The 17391-nt window shown below is 37.0% G+C and overlaps 3 protein-coding genes across 5 annotated transcripts; 1 reads left to right on the top strand and 2 right to left on the bottom strand.

The window, feature by feature from the left end:
* Positions 1-325: 325 nt before the first annotated feature.
* Positions 326-8636, top strand: LOC110879305 (general negative regulator of transcription subunit 3). 3 transcript variants are annotated; one of them, XM_022127738.2, is made up of 16 exons: positions 326-602; positions 699-830; positions 1491-1628; positions 1824-1874; positions 2067-2156; positions 2269-2415; positions 2533-2643; positions 2958-3026; positions 3201-3791; positions 3874-4038; positions 4951-5104; positions 5262-5407; positions 6499-6774; positions 7538-7672; positions 7751-7932; positions 8318-8636. In XM_022127738.2, exons 1-16 carry the CDS (start codon positions 510-512, stop codon positions 8382-8384), a joined length of 2547 nt encoding a protein of 848 aa, XP_021983430.1. In that variant the 5' UTR covers positions 326-509; the 3' UTR covers positions 8385-8636. The 3 variants fall into 3 exon arrangements, with proteins under 3 accessions (XP_021983430.1, XP_021983432.1, XP_021983431.1); XM_022127739.2 differs by having other exon boundaries at positions 356-602; positions 1512-1628; XM_022127740.2 differs by lacking the exon at positions 2958-3026.
* Positions 8637-9336: 700 nt separating this feature from the next.
* Positions 9337-9759, bottom strand: LOC110876648. The gene has a single exon (XM_022124813.1). The coding sequence runs from the start codon at positions 9757-9759 to the stop codon at positions 9337-9339; it is 423 nt and encodes a 140-aa protein (XP_021980505.1).
* Positions 9760-10859: 1100 nt separating this feature from the next.
* LOC110879306 (pentatricopeptide repeat-containing protein At4g13650) lies at positions 10860-14429 on the bottom strand. Its single transcript, XM_022127741.2, has 2 exons — positions 14152-14429; positions 10860-14051 (listed from the first exon to the last, which is right to left on the bottom strand). Exons 1-2 carry the CDS (start codon positions 14227-14229, stop codon positions 10974-10976), a joined length of 3156 nt encoding a protein of 1051 aa, XP_021983433.1. The 5' UTR covers positions 14230-14429; the 3' UTR covers positions 10860-10973.
* Positions 14430-17391: the final 2962 nt, after the last annotated feature.

Here is a 17391-nt window from a genome sequence, read left to right as displayed (position 1 = left end):
TGTATAATGCTTAACCATTCAGAGGCAAATGTCTGAACCATTCAGACATCTGCTTGTAAAACAAACAGTCTGAACCATTAAGTGCTGAACCAGTAAGAGGTCTGAACCATTAAGAGCCTCATTAAGAGGTAAACAAACAGCCCCTTAATGATTCAGACCTCTTACAAGTTCAGCACTTAATCATTCAGAAGTTGCTAAACAGCTCCTCAATCACAAGAATAAACATATATTACGGTCCATGAAAGAATTTAAACCAAACCCGTAAATTACCAAAAGAAAAGGACCAAAACCGAAAAACATAACATTTTCATAATATCATTTCACAAAATGCGCATACCCCCCTTTCATCTTCACTAACAAATCACAAAACTCACACACGATCGAAACCCTAGAATCACAAAAACAATAACCTGAAATCAATAAACCTAATTTCACCAAAACTATCATCTCCTTAACCTTTTGGATGATCAATTTCCACAACTCAAACAATCCTACAAATTCAACAACCAATGGGAGCCAGTAGAAAGCTTCAAGGTGAGATCGATCGAGTTTTGAAGAAAGTTCAAGAAGGCGTTGATGTTTTCGACAGCATATGGAACAAGGTTCGCTTAATTGAATTCACTTTCGTTAATTCATTGACGTTATAGGTTTGTTGTGTAATCTGTACGGTGAAATGTTATGTAAATCTCGTGTTTTAGGTTTACGACACTGATAATGCGAATCAGAAGGAGAAATTTGAAGCAGATTTGAAGAAAGAGATTAAGAAACTTCAGAGGTATAGAGACCAGATTAAGACATGGATACAGTCCAGTGAGATCAAGGATAAAAAGGTCTTTTCACTTTCTGTTTTTGTGTTTATTATAGCTTCATAATATTATTAGATGTAATGTTACAGGTTATATGGATTATTAGATTAAATTGTGTTTGCATTGATAATAACTAATATGATTATTATTGTTATATTGTGTGTTGGGGCTTATATGTGTCGGCGCTCGGGTGGCAAAAGTGAAAGTGCACTAATTCTAACGTCATTTTACTAATTTCGTGAAAATAACGTTAAAAGAGGCGGATGGTTAATCATGCATCATGGTGGCGTTGATAGCCGAAAGACAAGGGGCACATGCACTAATCGGCATTTGTCTCAAATGCTGAGTGTTATGTGCCTTATGTCTAAGGCTTGATGCAAAACTACAATCGAGCCGAGGGTCTCACTGGAAGCAGCCTCTCTATTCCTACGGGGTAGAGGTAAGGCTGTCTACATCTTACCCTCCTCAGACCCTACCTTAGCTTTGCTATTGGTGGGATTTACTGAGTATGATGATGATGATAATGATGATGATGATGATGATGATGTGTGTTGGGGCTTATATTTTTTTGTTAGTGTGGGTAGTGTCTCAAATTTGTTCTGGTTTGGATTTTTTTTATGCTAAAAGTTGGATGCTTACACTTGTTTGACATCAGGTTCTTGTTTCTGATACGTGTTGACGTAGGTTAGTGCCTCTTATGAGCAGGCTTTAATGGATGCGCGCAAGCTTATTGAGCGTGAAATGGAACGGTTTAAGATTTGTGAGAAGGAGACAAAGACAAAAGCTTTCTCTAAGGAAGGCCTGGGACAGCAGCCTAAAACGGTATGTATTGCCGATTGCGTTATTGTTTTCCACTATGGTGCTGAATTTTGGCATGCATGAAAGTCACCTTTTGTCATTGTATACTTGATACGTTTGTAATTTTTATTTGCTCAGTACCTTCAGCTGATAAGTTGTATAATATTACTAGGTTTAAATTCAGTATAGTGAAGTATCTTTGTTGATGATCTTTTGTAGGATCCAAAGGAGAAAGCCAAGTCAGAGACCAGAGACTGGTTGAACAATACGGTATGGCGCTATTTATCTGATCCAAAAGCCTGCCTTTTATACGGCTTGATTTTCGCTTTGGTTCTTTTATTGCCAAGTAAATAAATCTTATGACATCAAGTCATGTTAGTATATAAGTTCGTATTTGTGTCGATGTACATCTGTGCAACTTTATTTTGACATTACATATTGAAAGTTCTTGTAATTTCTTAGGTGTCTGAGCTGGAATCTCAAATTGATAGTTTTGAAGCCGAGATGGAGGGGCTGTCTGTTAAGAAAGGAAAGGCAAAACCTCCTAGATTGGTAAGCTGTTGAATCATGGATTCAGTTTATTCAAATATCACATTGTAACAGACTCTATTTGTTTTAAGTTTACCTTACAGTTCATAATTATTTGCACATTTTCGCTTCATAGACACATTTAGAATCATCAATTACTCGTCACAAGGCTCATATAATGAAGCTAGAGTTGATATTGAGGCTGTTAGATAATGACGAATTGAGTCCTGAGCAAGTTAATGACGTTAAGGAATTCATTGATGATTATGTGGAACGAAATCAGGTTTTTTTACCTATCTTTTCTGTGCTGTTTTGAAAGGAGTTCTGTTGTTTTCACAAAGCATTGAAAACTATGGTATTGCTTTTTTGGGTGTTAATTGAAGCAATTATTTTTCTGCAGGAGGATTTTGATGAATTTGAGGATGTAGATATGCTATACAACACCTTATCATTGGACATGGTAGATGCATTAGAAGATCTGGTTTCCATTGTGCCACCTGGTCTTGTTAAGGTATATGATTTCTGATGTCGAAAACCTCACTAAACGTTTTAAGATTTTATTTATAATATAAGAAGTTATGCTGTAGCATATTAATTAAGGCAGGCGTTTTATATCTATAAAACGGACACCATAGTATCTTTAGTGCATGTATTTACTTTCACACTTTAATCTGTGCATATAATTTTACGTCAGGTGTCATAGCCCGTTGTCAATCAATGATAAGCCGGCTTTATTGTCCTATATAGAAGAAAATCAGGAATTCATATCAATAATTTACTTCTATGAATTTAGTGGTCATTGTTAGTTTGATTTGTTTTTGGCAGGGTGTTGGTGCTACCAGTGTTGCTCTAAGTATGAAAAATTCTGTGTCTTCACCTTCTGTTCAATCACCGGTATGCTGACAAACTAGTTTGCCAACAATATTATCCTTGTTTCTTGCTATAAACTTATAAGGCATAAATATTTAAGAACCTATGCAAATATAAACCAAAATAGAGCACATTGGGTAATAGCATGTTTGAGATAAGTACGGATTGGAATGGTTTTTACATAGTTATTTTTAACAGGTAGCTACAGTCCCGGATCAAGTCGAGGAAACGCTGTCTCACGACAATAGTTCAGATCACGGGCCGAAGACCCCAGCTCCAAAAGCCAGTACAATCTTGTCTTCTTCTCCATTGCCAGTTGGCACTCATGCAGCTACTCCTGTTGCTGCTGCTGCTGCTTCTTCAATCCTTACAGGTCAAAGTCCTGCCAGGGGTATTTTAGACAATACAGTCTCCACCGTTCCTTCTTCACCCGTTAGCAAGGAAGAAGACGTTGGAGGATTTCCTGGTCGTAAATCATCTCCAGCTTTTAATCTGGGTAGAGGCAGTTTGACTTTGACAAATCCGTCTTCAATTACTACCAGTAGTAATATTTCTACCAATAGTGTTGCTGTTGCTCCTTCGGTTTCTGAGAGAGTTAGTGGCATGGTACACCAATCACCGGTTTCGTCTTTGAGTAACAGAATGATGTTGTCGCAAGGTGGCGCCAAAACCAGTGACGGTGGTGATAATGGCAACGGTGGTGACGCTAGTGGTATGACCCCTAGAGTCTTCTCACCTTCTGGATTACAGTGGAGGCCTGGAAGTCCCTTTCAAAATCAGCATGAAGGGGTATGTAGATAATGAATTGTTTTGACATTTTTTGGTTTATCCAGTTAATGATGGTTTTTCTTTGTTTGCGTTACGGGTACAGGCACGTGGGAGACCTGAAATTGCGCCAGATCAGAGGGAGAAGTTTCTGCAGCGTTTTCAGCAAGTGCAGCAACAAACTCAGAGTAATACTCTCCTTAACATGCCTCCGATTTCTGGAGGAAACCACAAACAATTCTCAGCACAGCAGAGTGCTCTTTTGCAACAGGTGGGTATTTATGCCTTTAGATCATTGCAAACTTTGTTTAAATATAACCAGTGGTTACACTCGCGCTTCGCGGCAAGTGGCGGACAGATTAAAAAAAAACCTTAAATGAAAACCTAGACGCAATGGTAAAAATAACGTTAATGACGGGAATTTGGTCGGTATCAATTTTGTTTATTACGGTATTCATACATTACTGACACTTGGTATAGCAACCAAAAGAAAACCCAAAAAATAAAGTCGCCTGAAAGGATTTGGAGTTTTGGACACATGTTTTAAGTCAAATGAAGACGATACAAACGAATTCAGTAACCCTTTGTGCCTGCCAGGTGTGTAGCTCCAGTGGAAAGTACGTAAGGGTTTTTGATAACTTGCACAATATGCAAGTCGTACGATTAAGCAAACACGTCTAAAGTCAAAAGTCAGCTTCAGTTATAATTAGTTAAATAAAAAAGAATTAAACGTATAAAAAATTCAAAAGAAAAAATATGGGTTAAAAAAAGAGAAAAATTATGTTATTGAACTTCAAGGGCCGTATGTTAACTCTATTAAAGTTCAGGAATATATAAATAAATTGGTTAAAGGAATATAATCATTAAAGTTCAGGGGCTGCATGATGTCTCTATTAAAGTTCAGGGGTCGTATGATATCTCTATTAAAGTTCAGGGGTAGAAACGTAAATAGATAAAAGAAAAAAACTTGATTAAAGTGTACGGGGTGCAAGTGTAAATAATTAAAGCGTATGTGTGCAAATGTATAAGTTAAATTTAAAAAAAGGTTACTGTAGCGCCGATTTGAAGAATGCTACAGTAACCATGTGTTTTTTAAATAATATTTATAATATAATTCTTTTATGAAAATATGTTGATTAGTAAAATATAGTTTGATTAAGATACATTTGAATATTATTTGCAGTTCAATCCTCAAAGTTCAACAGTGTTGCCACAAGGTGGGTTGGGTGGAGCATTGTCTGCAGGTCCTAACAATGTCACATCTGCACAACAACCGAGTTTGATTCATTTGCAGTCTGGTCAACAGACATTTATGCCCGCTGGATCTAAAGATACCGGTGTGTAGTCGTAACCAATGCATTTTTCTGTATAAAATGGATGGAAATGATATTTTAGTCAACACAATCCAATCAACCCGACTCATTTTTAGTAACATATTTATCTTTGACATACAATCTGCATATCCTTTTTAATAACAATATACATTTGAAGCAGAAATTGGCAATGCAAAGGCTGATGAGATGGAGCAACAGCAAAACCTGCCCGAAGATTCAGCTGCTGATCCGGCTCAAATTGCTGGAATTAACAAGAATGCTGCGAATGAGGAAGATTCAAAGGTGTCATACGCATCAGATATGCAGGTATATTTGTTTTCAACTTTATGCGTTTGTTGTTCTTTATCCTTTTGGTCATCGATCAAAGTTGCCTTCTTGTAGACGTTTTTTCTGCTGCTACAAATTTCACGCAAATAGCATTAATATCTTGTTAATGCTTGTTAGTTATGATCTTATTTCTCTTTCCATGTCGTGTCCATACAGTTACAACTTTCTAAACAAAGAATAATATTATATCATATAATATTAACTAAACTAAACTAAACTAAACAAAGAATCGTAACAAAATTTGTAGGTCCGAATATAATAAAAGATAAAAAATGTGTGTGTATTATATTTGAGATAATATGCATGAGTTTTATATTTATCATATTTCTTTTTGAAATTAGTTATATAAAAACTTAATAAAAAAATTAAACATTGTCCCTACTACAGTGTTTTCCCTCATAATAGACGTATGGAAATTGTATGTAAATTTAATTTTAGGAATATAATTATTAAATACTTTTATGTAGCATATTTTATAATATTTTTTACATATATAATGAGTTTTATATTTTTTAGAGTTAATTACACGGATAGTCCTTGTGGTTTATTGAAAGTAACACCTTTGAGTACTAACAGAAAATTATGTAAGGGTACTTTAGTCATTTTACACTGATTTTACATAAAAATTAACGGCAGTCAGCCTTATACTCAAAGGTGTTACAAAATCGAAACATAGAACCTGAACCTGTTACATAAAAAAGTTAAAGGTGTTATATATATTTAGCAGTCAGCCTTAATAAACCACAAGGACTATCTGTTATATATATATCGCGTACCAAATGTGATTAAAAGAATTTCATTATTTTGATAATCCTATAATATTTTGAATGAAATGATTTAGGAGTTATATTGCTGTAAAAATACACTTTTGGGGACTTTTGACTCGTTTGATCCATTTGACGCCGTTTCATTTTTTGTTAATTTTTTTTCTGTTTTACCCACTTGGCCTGGTGGAGATAGAAAATAACTTAAATAAGTGGGTTGATTATTGTAACTACTAGCATATGAACTAAACAGCAGTTAAGAGTCCTATTTAATGTGATTTATTTTCTAAATATTTGTAATTTCAGGGCGGAGCATCTGGGTCCATGACCGAGCCTGCACAAAGTACACGCGATGTTGATCTGTCACCTGGACAGCCTTTACAACCGAATCAGTCTGGTAGCCTTGGTGTAATCGGTAGAAGAAGCCTTTCGGACCTCGGTGCAATCGGAGACAACCTCGGTGGGTTACCGGTGAACTTAGGTGGCACTCACGATCAGCAATACAACCTACAGATGCTCGAGGCTGCCTTTTACAAACTTCCGCAACCTAGAGACTCTGAACGGGCCAAGAGTTACACTGCAGTATGAAAACCTCTCATTATCATATTCCTTTCTATATACCATACACATTTGTTTTTAAAAAGTTGTTTCAGTTAAATGTGGCAAGATGAGCAGGTTGAAATGGGCTAGGCCGGGCCGGGCTGTTGATCTGCACACTTTTTTGTCCATTGTTTTTATTATAAATTTTAAGAGTAAAATGCCATTTTCGTTCCTGAGGTTTGGCCAGTTTTACGATTTTCGTCTAAAGGTTTATATTTCCGCATCTGGATCCAAAAGGTTTGAAATCTTGCCGTTTTCATTCGGCTCGTTAACTCCATCCATTTTTCTCCGTTAAATCAGGGGTATTTTCGTCTTTTTTTGTTAACGTTAAGAACGATTCGGTCTTTTGAATACTTGTACATTATGCTAAATGGTTGTACATAAAGTGAAAAAGACCGAATTGCCCTTTAAGTTAACAAAAAAGACGGAAATACCCCTGACTTAACGGAGAAAAATAGGTGGAGTTAATGAGCCGGATGAAAATGGCAAGGCTTCAAACCTTTTGGATCCAGATGCGGAAAAACAAACTTTTGGACGAAAGTCGCAAAACTGACCAAACCTCAGGGACGAAAATGGCATTTTGCTCTTATAAATAACACAATGGACAAAAAAGTGTGCAGATCAACACAACCCAGGTCCAGCCCATTTCAAAACTGAAAAAAAAGATCTTTCACATAATATTTTTATAACATGTATATCCGTATATGCGTGTGTGTATTTCAATTTTTCTTCCCTTAATTTTCAGAGACACCCTGCTGTGACACCTCAAAGCTATCCTCAAGTACAAGCTCCGATTGTGAATAACCCGGCCTTTTGGGATCGTCTTGGATCTGATAACATCGGCACCGATACCTTATTTTTTGCATTCTACTATCAGCAGGTATTTTGTAACTAATAACTTCCTCTGCATTAGATTGTACTATTGTAGACTTGTTCTGAAGTGTGTTGTTTCTTGCAGAATACTTATCAACAGTATCTGGCTGCCAAAGAGTTAAAGAAGCAATCATGGAGGTACCATAAAAAGTACAACACGTGGTTTCAACGACACGAGGAACCAAAATTTGCCACTGATGATTTTGAGCAGGGAACATACGTGTACTTCGATTTTCATATTGGCAACGATGAGATGCAAAATGGATGGTAAAATGCTTTCTTTTTATCTAATGTTTTCATGCTGATTTGATCAATGCAATATAGGGGTGGTAATTTCGACCCATTTAATTATGAATGGATTGATTTGGGTTATTTTTCATCTCTTAACGCGTCAAAAAAGTAAAATCAAATTTAGATTTTTATTAAAATGATATAAATTTTATTAAGTATAAATTATTTTGACAAAAAGGTGTTTTAAGCCAAACTGACCTGTCACTTAACCTGCTCGGGTTGATCATATGTACCATTTTTAATCTTTTTATACGCATTTGCAATTTGTTTGATTATTAAGAAAAATATAGGAGCTAAATAAAAAGAAAAGGTTAAGAACATAAAACCTGTTGCTTAACGTTCTGTTGCCAATATGTATCAGGTGCCAAAGAATCAAGACGGACTTCAAATTCGAGTACAACTTTCTTGAAGATGAACTAATCGTGTAAATACAGAAGAATTTGATGACATGGCTGCTAAAGCGAACCCCTTGCCATTTAGATTCAGATGGTGTCGTCTTATTCAGCAATTAAATGTCGTTAGCTTTCAATTTGAATGTGTGTATCATACCGCTAATGATAACACCTTAAAGGCTTAAATTATGCTCCCTTGTCTTCATAGGTATACTTATACAGTTGTTATTCTTACTGTCATGATTGAAGATTTTAATCTAAATAGGTGACATAAATCATTTGATATGATTCACAAGTGTTTTTGACTTTTTGTTCGGTTGATTGGTCTGGTCCATTGCCTGGCGAGGAAATAGACCAATTATGACATCACTGCATACTCGATATGAAGTCCATAATGCGAGGAGCAAAGGAACCATCATTCTTTGCTTGTGTTATGGACTTCATGCTCTATAACATTTTGTTTTAAGATTTAAAAAGCGGCAAATTCAGTTTAAGCGTGGATGACTCGAGTATGAAAAGGTAATATTCTTGTTTGAGATGCCTTAATATTTAACATGATAAATTTATATAATAATAAAACAATAATATGCATAAAATTATTTTTAAAAATATACAAATACCTTCATCATTAATTTAAAAACTATTTGTTCGTTCTATTCAATTTTTTGAAAAGATTCTTAAACTTCGATAGCAGATCGTATTCAAAAAGTTGGAACTAGATCAACTAGAATGACTTATAAAAAAAGAGTTTCAAACTTTAGTATGTAATCTTGATGGGGTCTTGGTTGAGTTTACAGTTATTTTAGACTTTTAGCAAGTTGAATCAATACATTGTTTATGCTGCTATTTTTTATTTATTTATTTTTTTTATTTGAATAGCAAACGGAATATTTCATTAATCAAAGTTCAAAACAGACTCCCAGCCAGGAACTAGGATGTCTATACAAACACAGAACAAAATAGAGTAGAAAGCATAAAGAAGAAACAATTACAATACTACATTGAAATCCCACCATTCCTGTTGTGTTATCCTATTAAACTTTGATTTCATCTTCACCCCTTGATAAGAGTTTTCCTTTATATCTTCCACAGTTATTTGTATCGCGGCTTGCTTTCCTTTGAACACATTATCGTTCCTAACTCTCCATAAAGTCCACATCGTTTGGACTGCGATTGCATGTATTGCTTTTCTTATTTTCCAGTTCCTCTGTACTTTGTTTAGCTCCTTCAATAATTCTTTTAGATTCCCGGCTGTGTTAACCATCGGTATTTTGATTGTAGTAAAACATGAGCCAGCAGTTTCTTCGGCTGCACCACAAGTTTTACAGATTACATCAGGAAGGTTCATGCCTCTATCTCTTAATGCCGCTTCCGTTGGCACTTTCTCTTCTATAGCCCGCCACACAAACATTAAGCTTTTGCCTGTTGCCCATCTGTTCCAAACAAACTCATCGGCCGGTTCATTGAGGTCCACCGGCTGACTTAAGGCCTGTCAGACATCTTTAACAGTGAAGCCCTGCGGATCAGAATTTTTCCAATACCATATGTCACTCTCTAGTGTTATTGGTTGTTGTTGCAGCAAACTATTTAAATTTTCCATCTCCTGCTTTTCCAGATCACTATTTGGTGCCCTCGCCCATGTCCAATCCCATATTTTACCTCCATTGGTTAACCGGTAGCATTCGTTTACCACCGCTTTCTTGTTTTTGGCTAGTTGATACAAAGCTGGAAATTGTGTCCTCAGCGGGTCGTTTCCTAACCACGTATGGACAAAAATCGTCCCACCCATAGTAACAGAATTCCCTAGAAAAGTGGTGAATTTCGTATTGGTACGTTTACTACATACGGAATTCGTTTTCATACAATACGGATGGAATTCGCGAATTCGCTCAATGAATTCAGCGTTTCAGTCCATTCAATTCTGCGAATTCCCTACAGCAATTCTGCGAATTTTAGGGTCAATATGTATTAGAGTTTGATAACTGATACGGCACCAATAATATGTATGTTGGCGGGCTTGTGAAAGAGCGGAAAAGTTAGAGATACCGTATCGACGTTACCATAATCTCTAACCAATTAACAAAATTCCAGAAATCCCCAATCATGTATATATGAAATTAGTAATTTTTGTTTTAGTTTCTGTTTACCAAACCGGTCGGAATGGTACACCGTACCGAATTGTACCGGATCGTATCGAAATGAACCTACCCCTCTGAACCGAATTCGTCCCAACTAGCTGCGAACCCGAACCGGAGCAAACCGCGAATTAGGTGACTATGGTCCCACCATAGAAATAGTAGATACATTGTATGAAATATTATATAAAAATGGAACCTAACTAAAAATTAAATGTATAGTAGTAGTGGTTTGTCCATAAACTATTATTAATCATCATCTCAGATGACAAAACTTATAATCATATACAAACATAAGGGAGAGAGCAAGTGAACTAACCTCAACTCAGATGACAAAACAAAACTCCACTTACAGCAAAATATAATACCATTCAAATTTAAAAACTTGTATGTTCTTGATATTTATTAAATTTTGATGCACCTTCACTGGTCAACATCCTCTGGTACATAACTCAAATTACAATATAATCATAACAAGAGCTCATCAAAATCACCAATGGTCTTTGCAGGAACAAACGCCCCCTCCAAAATGATGAAACCGATACGAGTCTCTAACTATAATATCTCTATTACAAATCTTTGACACAAACTTTATCCAATTATGGCAATCATTGCACACGCGAAGATTCTTCATCACACGCAACGGAATATTATTCGACAAACTCAAAAGTCCAAACGTAATAGCTAGTTTCTCACTGTGTATGCAAGTAGACGGCTCCTTCTGTTCTTGCTCGAGATCGTTTAAAAGACTGTAACGATCTTGCACATACCCAATTTCAGCAGCCCGTTTGTTAATAACGTCTAAATAATCATAAATTTCATCTGCTAACGGATGAAGACGATCACCGACAAAAAACGCATGAATGGTGTTCTTAATTTCGATCCAGCTACGACCTGGAACTTTCTTTACACCTCTATCTTTCATCAACTTTCTTGTTCGGTTTCTATCGTCCCATTTTCCATTTATCGCGTACATATTTGATAATAAAACATAAGTGGCTGAATCTTCGGGTTCTAATTCAAGAAGGTGTTTTGCTGAAATTTCTCCAACTTCTTTATTTTTATGAACTATACATGCACTCAAAAGCGTCCTCCAGACCATCGAGTCTGGTTCGATCGGCATTGACTTTATAAATTCAAGCGCACGGGTCAAAAGCCCGGCCCGTCCAAGAATGTCAACAACACATGCGTAATGTTCGGCTCGTGGGACTAGACTGTAATCTTGACTCATGGATTTGAAGTATTCAAGACCTTTGTCTACTAACCGTACATGACTACAAGCGGTTAAAACACCCACAAAAGTCACGTAATTTGGTGTATAACCGAACCGTTTCATTTCCTCAAAGAGTTTTATCGCTTCGTCTCCGCACCCGTGTTGCGAATATCCCGTAATCATCGCATTCCATGAAATTTCGTTCTTATCATTCATTTCAAGAAACTCACTTTTCGCATCGTCAAGACTCCCGCATTTCGAATATAAAGTTATGAGAACGTTAGATGCCTCGGGTTCCAAATTATAACCCGTTTTTATCATTCTTCCGTGTATCTGCTTGCCTTGTGTTATGTTTGTTGTATTTGCAGCCGCACTAACCGCAGACCCGTAAGTAAACATATTCGCTTCGACACCAAATTCGTTCATTTTCGAGAACACTTTCAGTGACTCCTCATAGTTTCTGCTTTGTGCAAATCCCGAAACCAATGCGTTCCACGAGACGTTATCTTTTAAATGAATTTTTTCAAATGCTAAATACGCTTCGGTTATTAAACCACATCTAGCGTAAAGACAAACAAGTGCGTTTCCGATTGAAAGATCAGATGAATACCCACAAACAACCGATTGACCGTGAATTTGACGGCCTTGATGAATCGCTTGAATTCCCGCGCACGCGCTTATCGCACTTGAAAATCCGATATTATCCGACTGGATTCCTCTATGTAGCATCTCCTCAAATGTTTTAAGAGCTTCGTTAAATAAATCATGTTGCGCATATCCCGCTATCATAGCGGTCCACGAAACAACATCTTTCTCGTTAAGACGGTTAAGAATCTTCTGTGCGGTGTGCAAATCTCCATGCTTAGAGTACATATCAATAAGCACACTGCAAACATACACGTTTAACTGAAATCCCGTTTTAACGACTTGCGTATGGATCTGCTCACCAAGATCTAACGCACCAATTTGCGTACATGTTCTTAGTATGCTAGGATAAGTGTACTGATTAGGCGTCAACCCGTTAATCTGCATTTGCGAGAAAATATTTACGGATTCATGTAGATCCCCTAACTGTCCATACGCCACCAACATCACATTCCATAAAACCACATTTTCGGTTTCGGTTGTAAGGAAGAAATCATGAGCGGTTTTGACGTCCGAACATTTTACATAAAGGTCAAGTAAAGAGCCTTCTATGATAATATCCGCACACATTCCTGCCTTTATTGCGTAAGAATGCAGTTGTAATCCTTTACTAAAGGCCCCGATCGACGCACAAGCACTTAAGAGGCTAGCAACCGTGACAGAATCCGGTTTTAGTATATCGGATTGCATATTTTCGTATAACTGTAAGGCTTTCTCGCTTAATCCTTTTTGAGCAAGACCCGAGATAAGCGTGTTGTATGATACTCCATCCCGATATTCCATTTTACTAAATATTTGTTCTGCAGAAACTAAATCGCCACAACGGGAATACAACGTGACAAGCGCGTTGCACACGAAAGTTTCCGATGAAAATCCCCATTTATGAATAAGGGCATGCAACTGTTGTCCTAGCTCAAAAAACGAAATTTTTGTACATGAACTTATGATACTCGAGAACACGTAAGGAGTCGGTAAAATACCGGAAACGTGCATTTTAAAAAATAATAAAATGCTTTCTTCTTCATGTCCGTTTTGAGATAATCCGGAGATCATAGCAACCCAAGTGACATTATCTCTCATAGTCAAGCCTTGAAACACGTGTTTTGCGGTCTCTATATACCCCTTTTTCGCGTATAAATCAATCAACGGGTTACACACAATATAGTTTGTACCAAAACCATGACGAACGATTTTCGTGTGGATCTGCTTTAGATTATGAAGGTCAATCCTATCTCCGCTAAAAGCACGTAAAACATTTGCAAATGTTACTTCATCCGGGTTGACATTCTTCGCCAACATTTTCGAAAACAGGCCCAACACCATAGTCGGTAACCTCTTTTTGATCAAACCGAAAATTAAGTTATTCCAGAAGGATAAATCTCTGTCAGGCATTTCATCGAGCACCTGGCATGCATAAGTTAAATCACCGTGTGCAACATAAACCTCAGCAAGCCTACTGCAAATGGCGTTATCGCTATCGAAACCCGACTTCAAGATCCTCCCATGAAGCTTCTTAGCATCTGTGAGAGACCCAGAACTCAGATATCCTTCTAAGAGCCAACAGTAGGTCTGATGATTAGCATAAATTTGGGCAGAATTATTAACCCCTTTGGACACGTGAGTTTTCGGACTCCCTTCATCTTCTTCATCGACAACCGGAAAACTTGCAGAAGTAGTGAAAGCAGCTGATCCCAATTGACCGCAAAAATACTGCAATTACGAAAAAAATAGAAGAAACCAGACCCCAATAAATCAAAGATTCAGTGGGTACTAAATGAGTTTGAAACAGATGATGAATAACTGAATGTACCTTTGGAAAATCTGTTGCAGATTTAGGCGGGAAAGAATGAATTGAGGCGTTCAAGAATGAACCACGTAATAATATCATTGGCCTTCAAGAAGAATGGTGCTTAATTTTTGGAGTGAGTAATAAATATATACAGCTGCCAAACGATATAAATATGGATATGGTTGTTCTTGTGTGGCGCTCAACATAAGTATTTCTGTTTCTTGGAACTGAACCAAGAATGCTGAATGCAGGGTGTGGGGTTGCGTTGACATGACGGAGGTGGGCTCTATATGGTGTGGCTTGGCTGGGCGTGGTGCCGTGGTTTTTTTTCGGATATGGGGTGACGTTGCTTTTTTTGGGTCAAATATGCTCAGCCAGTCTCAGCCATCCACGTCATCTCCCCCTGCCCCACGCCAGGCTTCATAGCCATGCCAGCGGACAACGCCGCAACCCACGCTAGCCCGGTATGGCTGAACCGGCGTTGCTTGGCTTCCCCCGCCCCAACCCACACCCCACAGTCTAAGGCCAGGGGTGTGGCCTCGCGCCACCCCGCCGGCATCACCAAAAATAACGCCCAATGGTGCCCCTCCCCACCCCGTGCCCGTTATCGAAGGGGCGCTATGCCCATCTCGCCAGCCCATTAATGGGCAAAAATTGGTTCTTTCGAGGTGTTTGGTCAACGAGACCGTTTGACAACGGTCATTTTTTTATTTAGGTTTAATTTTTTTTATTTTAATACTATAAATACCTACCCCTTTACTCAAATTTTCATCTCTTCTTCATTTATCCTTCATCTAAAATCTTTACAATTTTTTTTCATATTCACACAATGTTTCCCAACAACCAAAACCCGTGGGATCCCAACAATCCGTTTTGGGCAAATTTAGCAAACAATCCCAACAACGAGTAAGAAGAACGTTACCGAAGAGACCCGCGAACGGGTGAGCTTGGGTATTATCCGATGCCACCTACCACCCCAACCTCCCCTCATCCGACCACGCCACCAATTCCCGGTTTTATGGATAAGGAGAAACAAATCCAGAAAGCTATGAAGTTTCTCGAGAAAGACTTTTCGCACCTACCAAAGGAGGACTATAGAGGCTCGTAAGGCAACAATCCGAGCGAAATATATGTAGTTTTTTTTTTTTTTTTTTTTATTTTCAAGTAGTTTATTTTTTAAGTAACTTTGCAGTTTTTTAAGGACTTTGTAATGTTTTATTTATTTTAATGAAATTATGTTTTTTTTTATTTTGTATTAAATAAAATTGGCATATAAAATAAAATATATAAAAACATAACTAGGTAATGATGATGGGGTTTTAAAATATTGCATGCAAGTTAAAGGAATACATTTAAAGCCCTTTAGTGACATGGCGTTGAGATTACGCTTATGTGATGTGATAAAGCCCATAGTGGTTTTATACTACACCCTCTAGCCTAAGGCTATCTGTTAATGGGGTTTGGTTGGGAACTTTGACGAGAAAAAAAAAATGTTTGTTATGTGGAAAAAAATATTATTCACCTTTGAGGCCACCAAATGGATGTAGTGGTAGGGCTTGGTTAATGATTGTTTAAACACTGTTTTTTAATTATTTTATTTTATTTGCTTATTGAATTAAAGTAAAAAATGTTAATATTAAATCATAAAATTAAAATTCGTAGGTTAATGATAAAAATACAATTCATAAAATAAAAAAAACATAAATTAAAAAATCTATTTATTTCGGCGACTTCGATACTCCTTAAAAATCTCTTTGGTACGTGTAGTATGCTTGAAAGTTTTGAATTATATGTAAGGGTGGAGATATAATAGGAAGTTTATTTGGCTAGAAAGGATAGGAAGTGATCTTGACCATCCATTAAGTTAATCAAGGGCTAAGATTAAATCAGGGAAATTGAAAGAAAGAAAAGAGGCGCGTGAGTTTGTTCAAGGGCATTCTAGTCAATCCAAGCCATTAGTTTCTCTCTCCTCAAATTCCCCCCCATTTTTAAACGTTAATAACTCTTTCATACGACATTATTTTTTTTATAAAAATTGCACCAAAAAAACGAGCGTTTTTTATCTTTAAAACGAGTATACTATTGCTATATTTAAAAAAAAAATTTAAACCCAGTTGCGTAAAACGCAATAGAAAAACCATCAGTTACGTAAAACGCAATGAAAAAAAAAACCAAAAAAATGACATTTTTCTAAAACGCAATGCACCAAAAACACAAAGAAATGACTTATTTGTAAAACGCAATGGCCAGAAAACACACAGAAATGTCTTATTTGTAAAACGCAATGGCCAGAAAACACATAAAAATGTGTTTTACCTAAAACGCAATGCACCAAAAACACAAAGAAATGACTTATTTGTAAAACGCAATGACCAGAATACACTTAAAATGTGTGTTTTCTAAAACGCAATGGACTGAAAACACATAAAAAGTGCTTTACCTAATACACAATGCACCAAAAACACAAAGAAATGTCTTATATGTAAAACGCAATGGCCAGAAAACACTTAAAAATGACTCATTCTAAAACGCAATGGGCCGAAAACACCTAAAAAATGTGTTTTACCTAAAACGCAATGACTAAAAACACTTAAAAATGTGTTTTTTTTCTAAAACGCAATAGACAGAAACCACATAAAACTCTCTTATTTCTAAAACGCAATCGACACATAAAACTGTCTGTCACTGTGAACTGTCTGAATTGTCTACGAATTACTGTCTTCGAAACGAGCCAATTTCTGGAAAATTAATTTTTCTGATGCGTTTTTGGTACAGCAATTTAATCGAAAAAAAAAAATTTCCGAGCTGACCTGGGCTCTGCCCCTTGGACCCCGCCAGGGGCTGCCGCCAGCTCAACCCCAGCCAGGGGCTCTGCCCCTTGGACCCCGCCAGGGGCTGCCGCCCCTGGGACCCCGCTACCGGGGGCTGCCGCCCCCGGACCCCGCCAAAGATCGTAAACCGCAATGAATAAAAATCAAAAACCCAGATCGTGAAAATGAAATTAAAGAATTTCTTACATGGATCGAAGCCGATTTCTTTATCAATTGACGAAATTTGAATGATAGAAACATTTATCAACGCTCGAATCGAACGAATCGAGTGATTATATCCAAAATCACCGGAAAAAACGAGATTTTTTATGAAATTAAACTGAGTTTTCTTCAAAAAAAGCTGAAGAACACGTTGATCGGGTTCTGAATCATTGATTGGTGATGAAAATCGCACTATAATATAGTGATTATTGAGATAGAAAGTGAAGAA

The sequence above is a fragment of the Helianthus annuus genome, chromosome 14, assembly GCF_002127325.2.
Source record: "Helianthus annuus cultivar XRQ/B chromosome 14, HanXRQr2.0-SUNRISE, whole genome shotgun sequence".
In the NCBI taxonomy this organism is placed as follows: domain Eukaryota; kingdom Viridiplantae; phylum Streptophyta; class Magnoliopsida; order Asterales; family Asteraceae; genus Helianthus; species Helianthus annuus.
Note: the sequence above shows the minus strand (reverse complement) of the source record. Positions and strands in the feature narration are given on the sequence as shown.

What these genes read in the sequence shown, in the direction of transcription:
- LOC110879306 (XM_022127741.2), bottom strand. Translation starts at nt 14,229, where the DNA reads ATGATATTATTACGTGGTTCATTCTTGAACGCCTCAATTCATTCTTTC. An exon ending in CTGCAACAGATTTTCCAAAG is followed by an intron (nt 14,052 to 14,151) that starts GTACATTCAGTT and finishes TCGTAATTGCAG; the next exon opens with TATTTTTGCGGTCAATTGGG.
- LOC110879305 (XM_022127738.2), top strand. Translation starts at nt 510, where the DNA reads ATGGGAGCCAGTAGAAAGCTTCAAGGTGAGATCGATCGAGTTTTGAAG. An exon ending in TTCAAAATCAGCATGAAGGG is followed by an intron (nt 3,792 to 3,873) that starts GTATGTAGATAA and finishes TTACGGGTACAG; the next exon opens with GCACGTGGGAGACCTGAAAT. An exon ending in GATGAGATGCAAAATGGATG is followed by an intron (nt 7,933 to 8,317) that starts GTAAAATGCTTT and finishes AATATGTATCAG; the next exon opens with GTGCCAAAGAATCAAGACGG.
- LOC110876648 (XM_022124813.1), bottom strand. Translation starts at nt 9,759, where the DNA reads ATGTTTGTGTGGCGGGCTATAGAAGAGAAAGTGCCAACGGAAGCGGCA.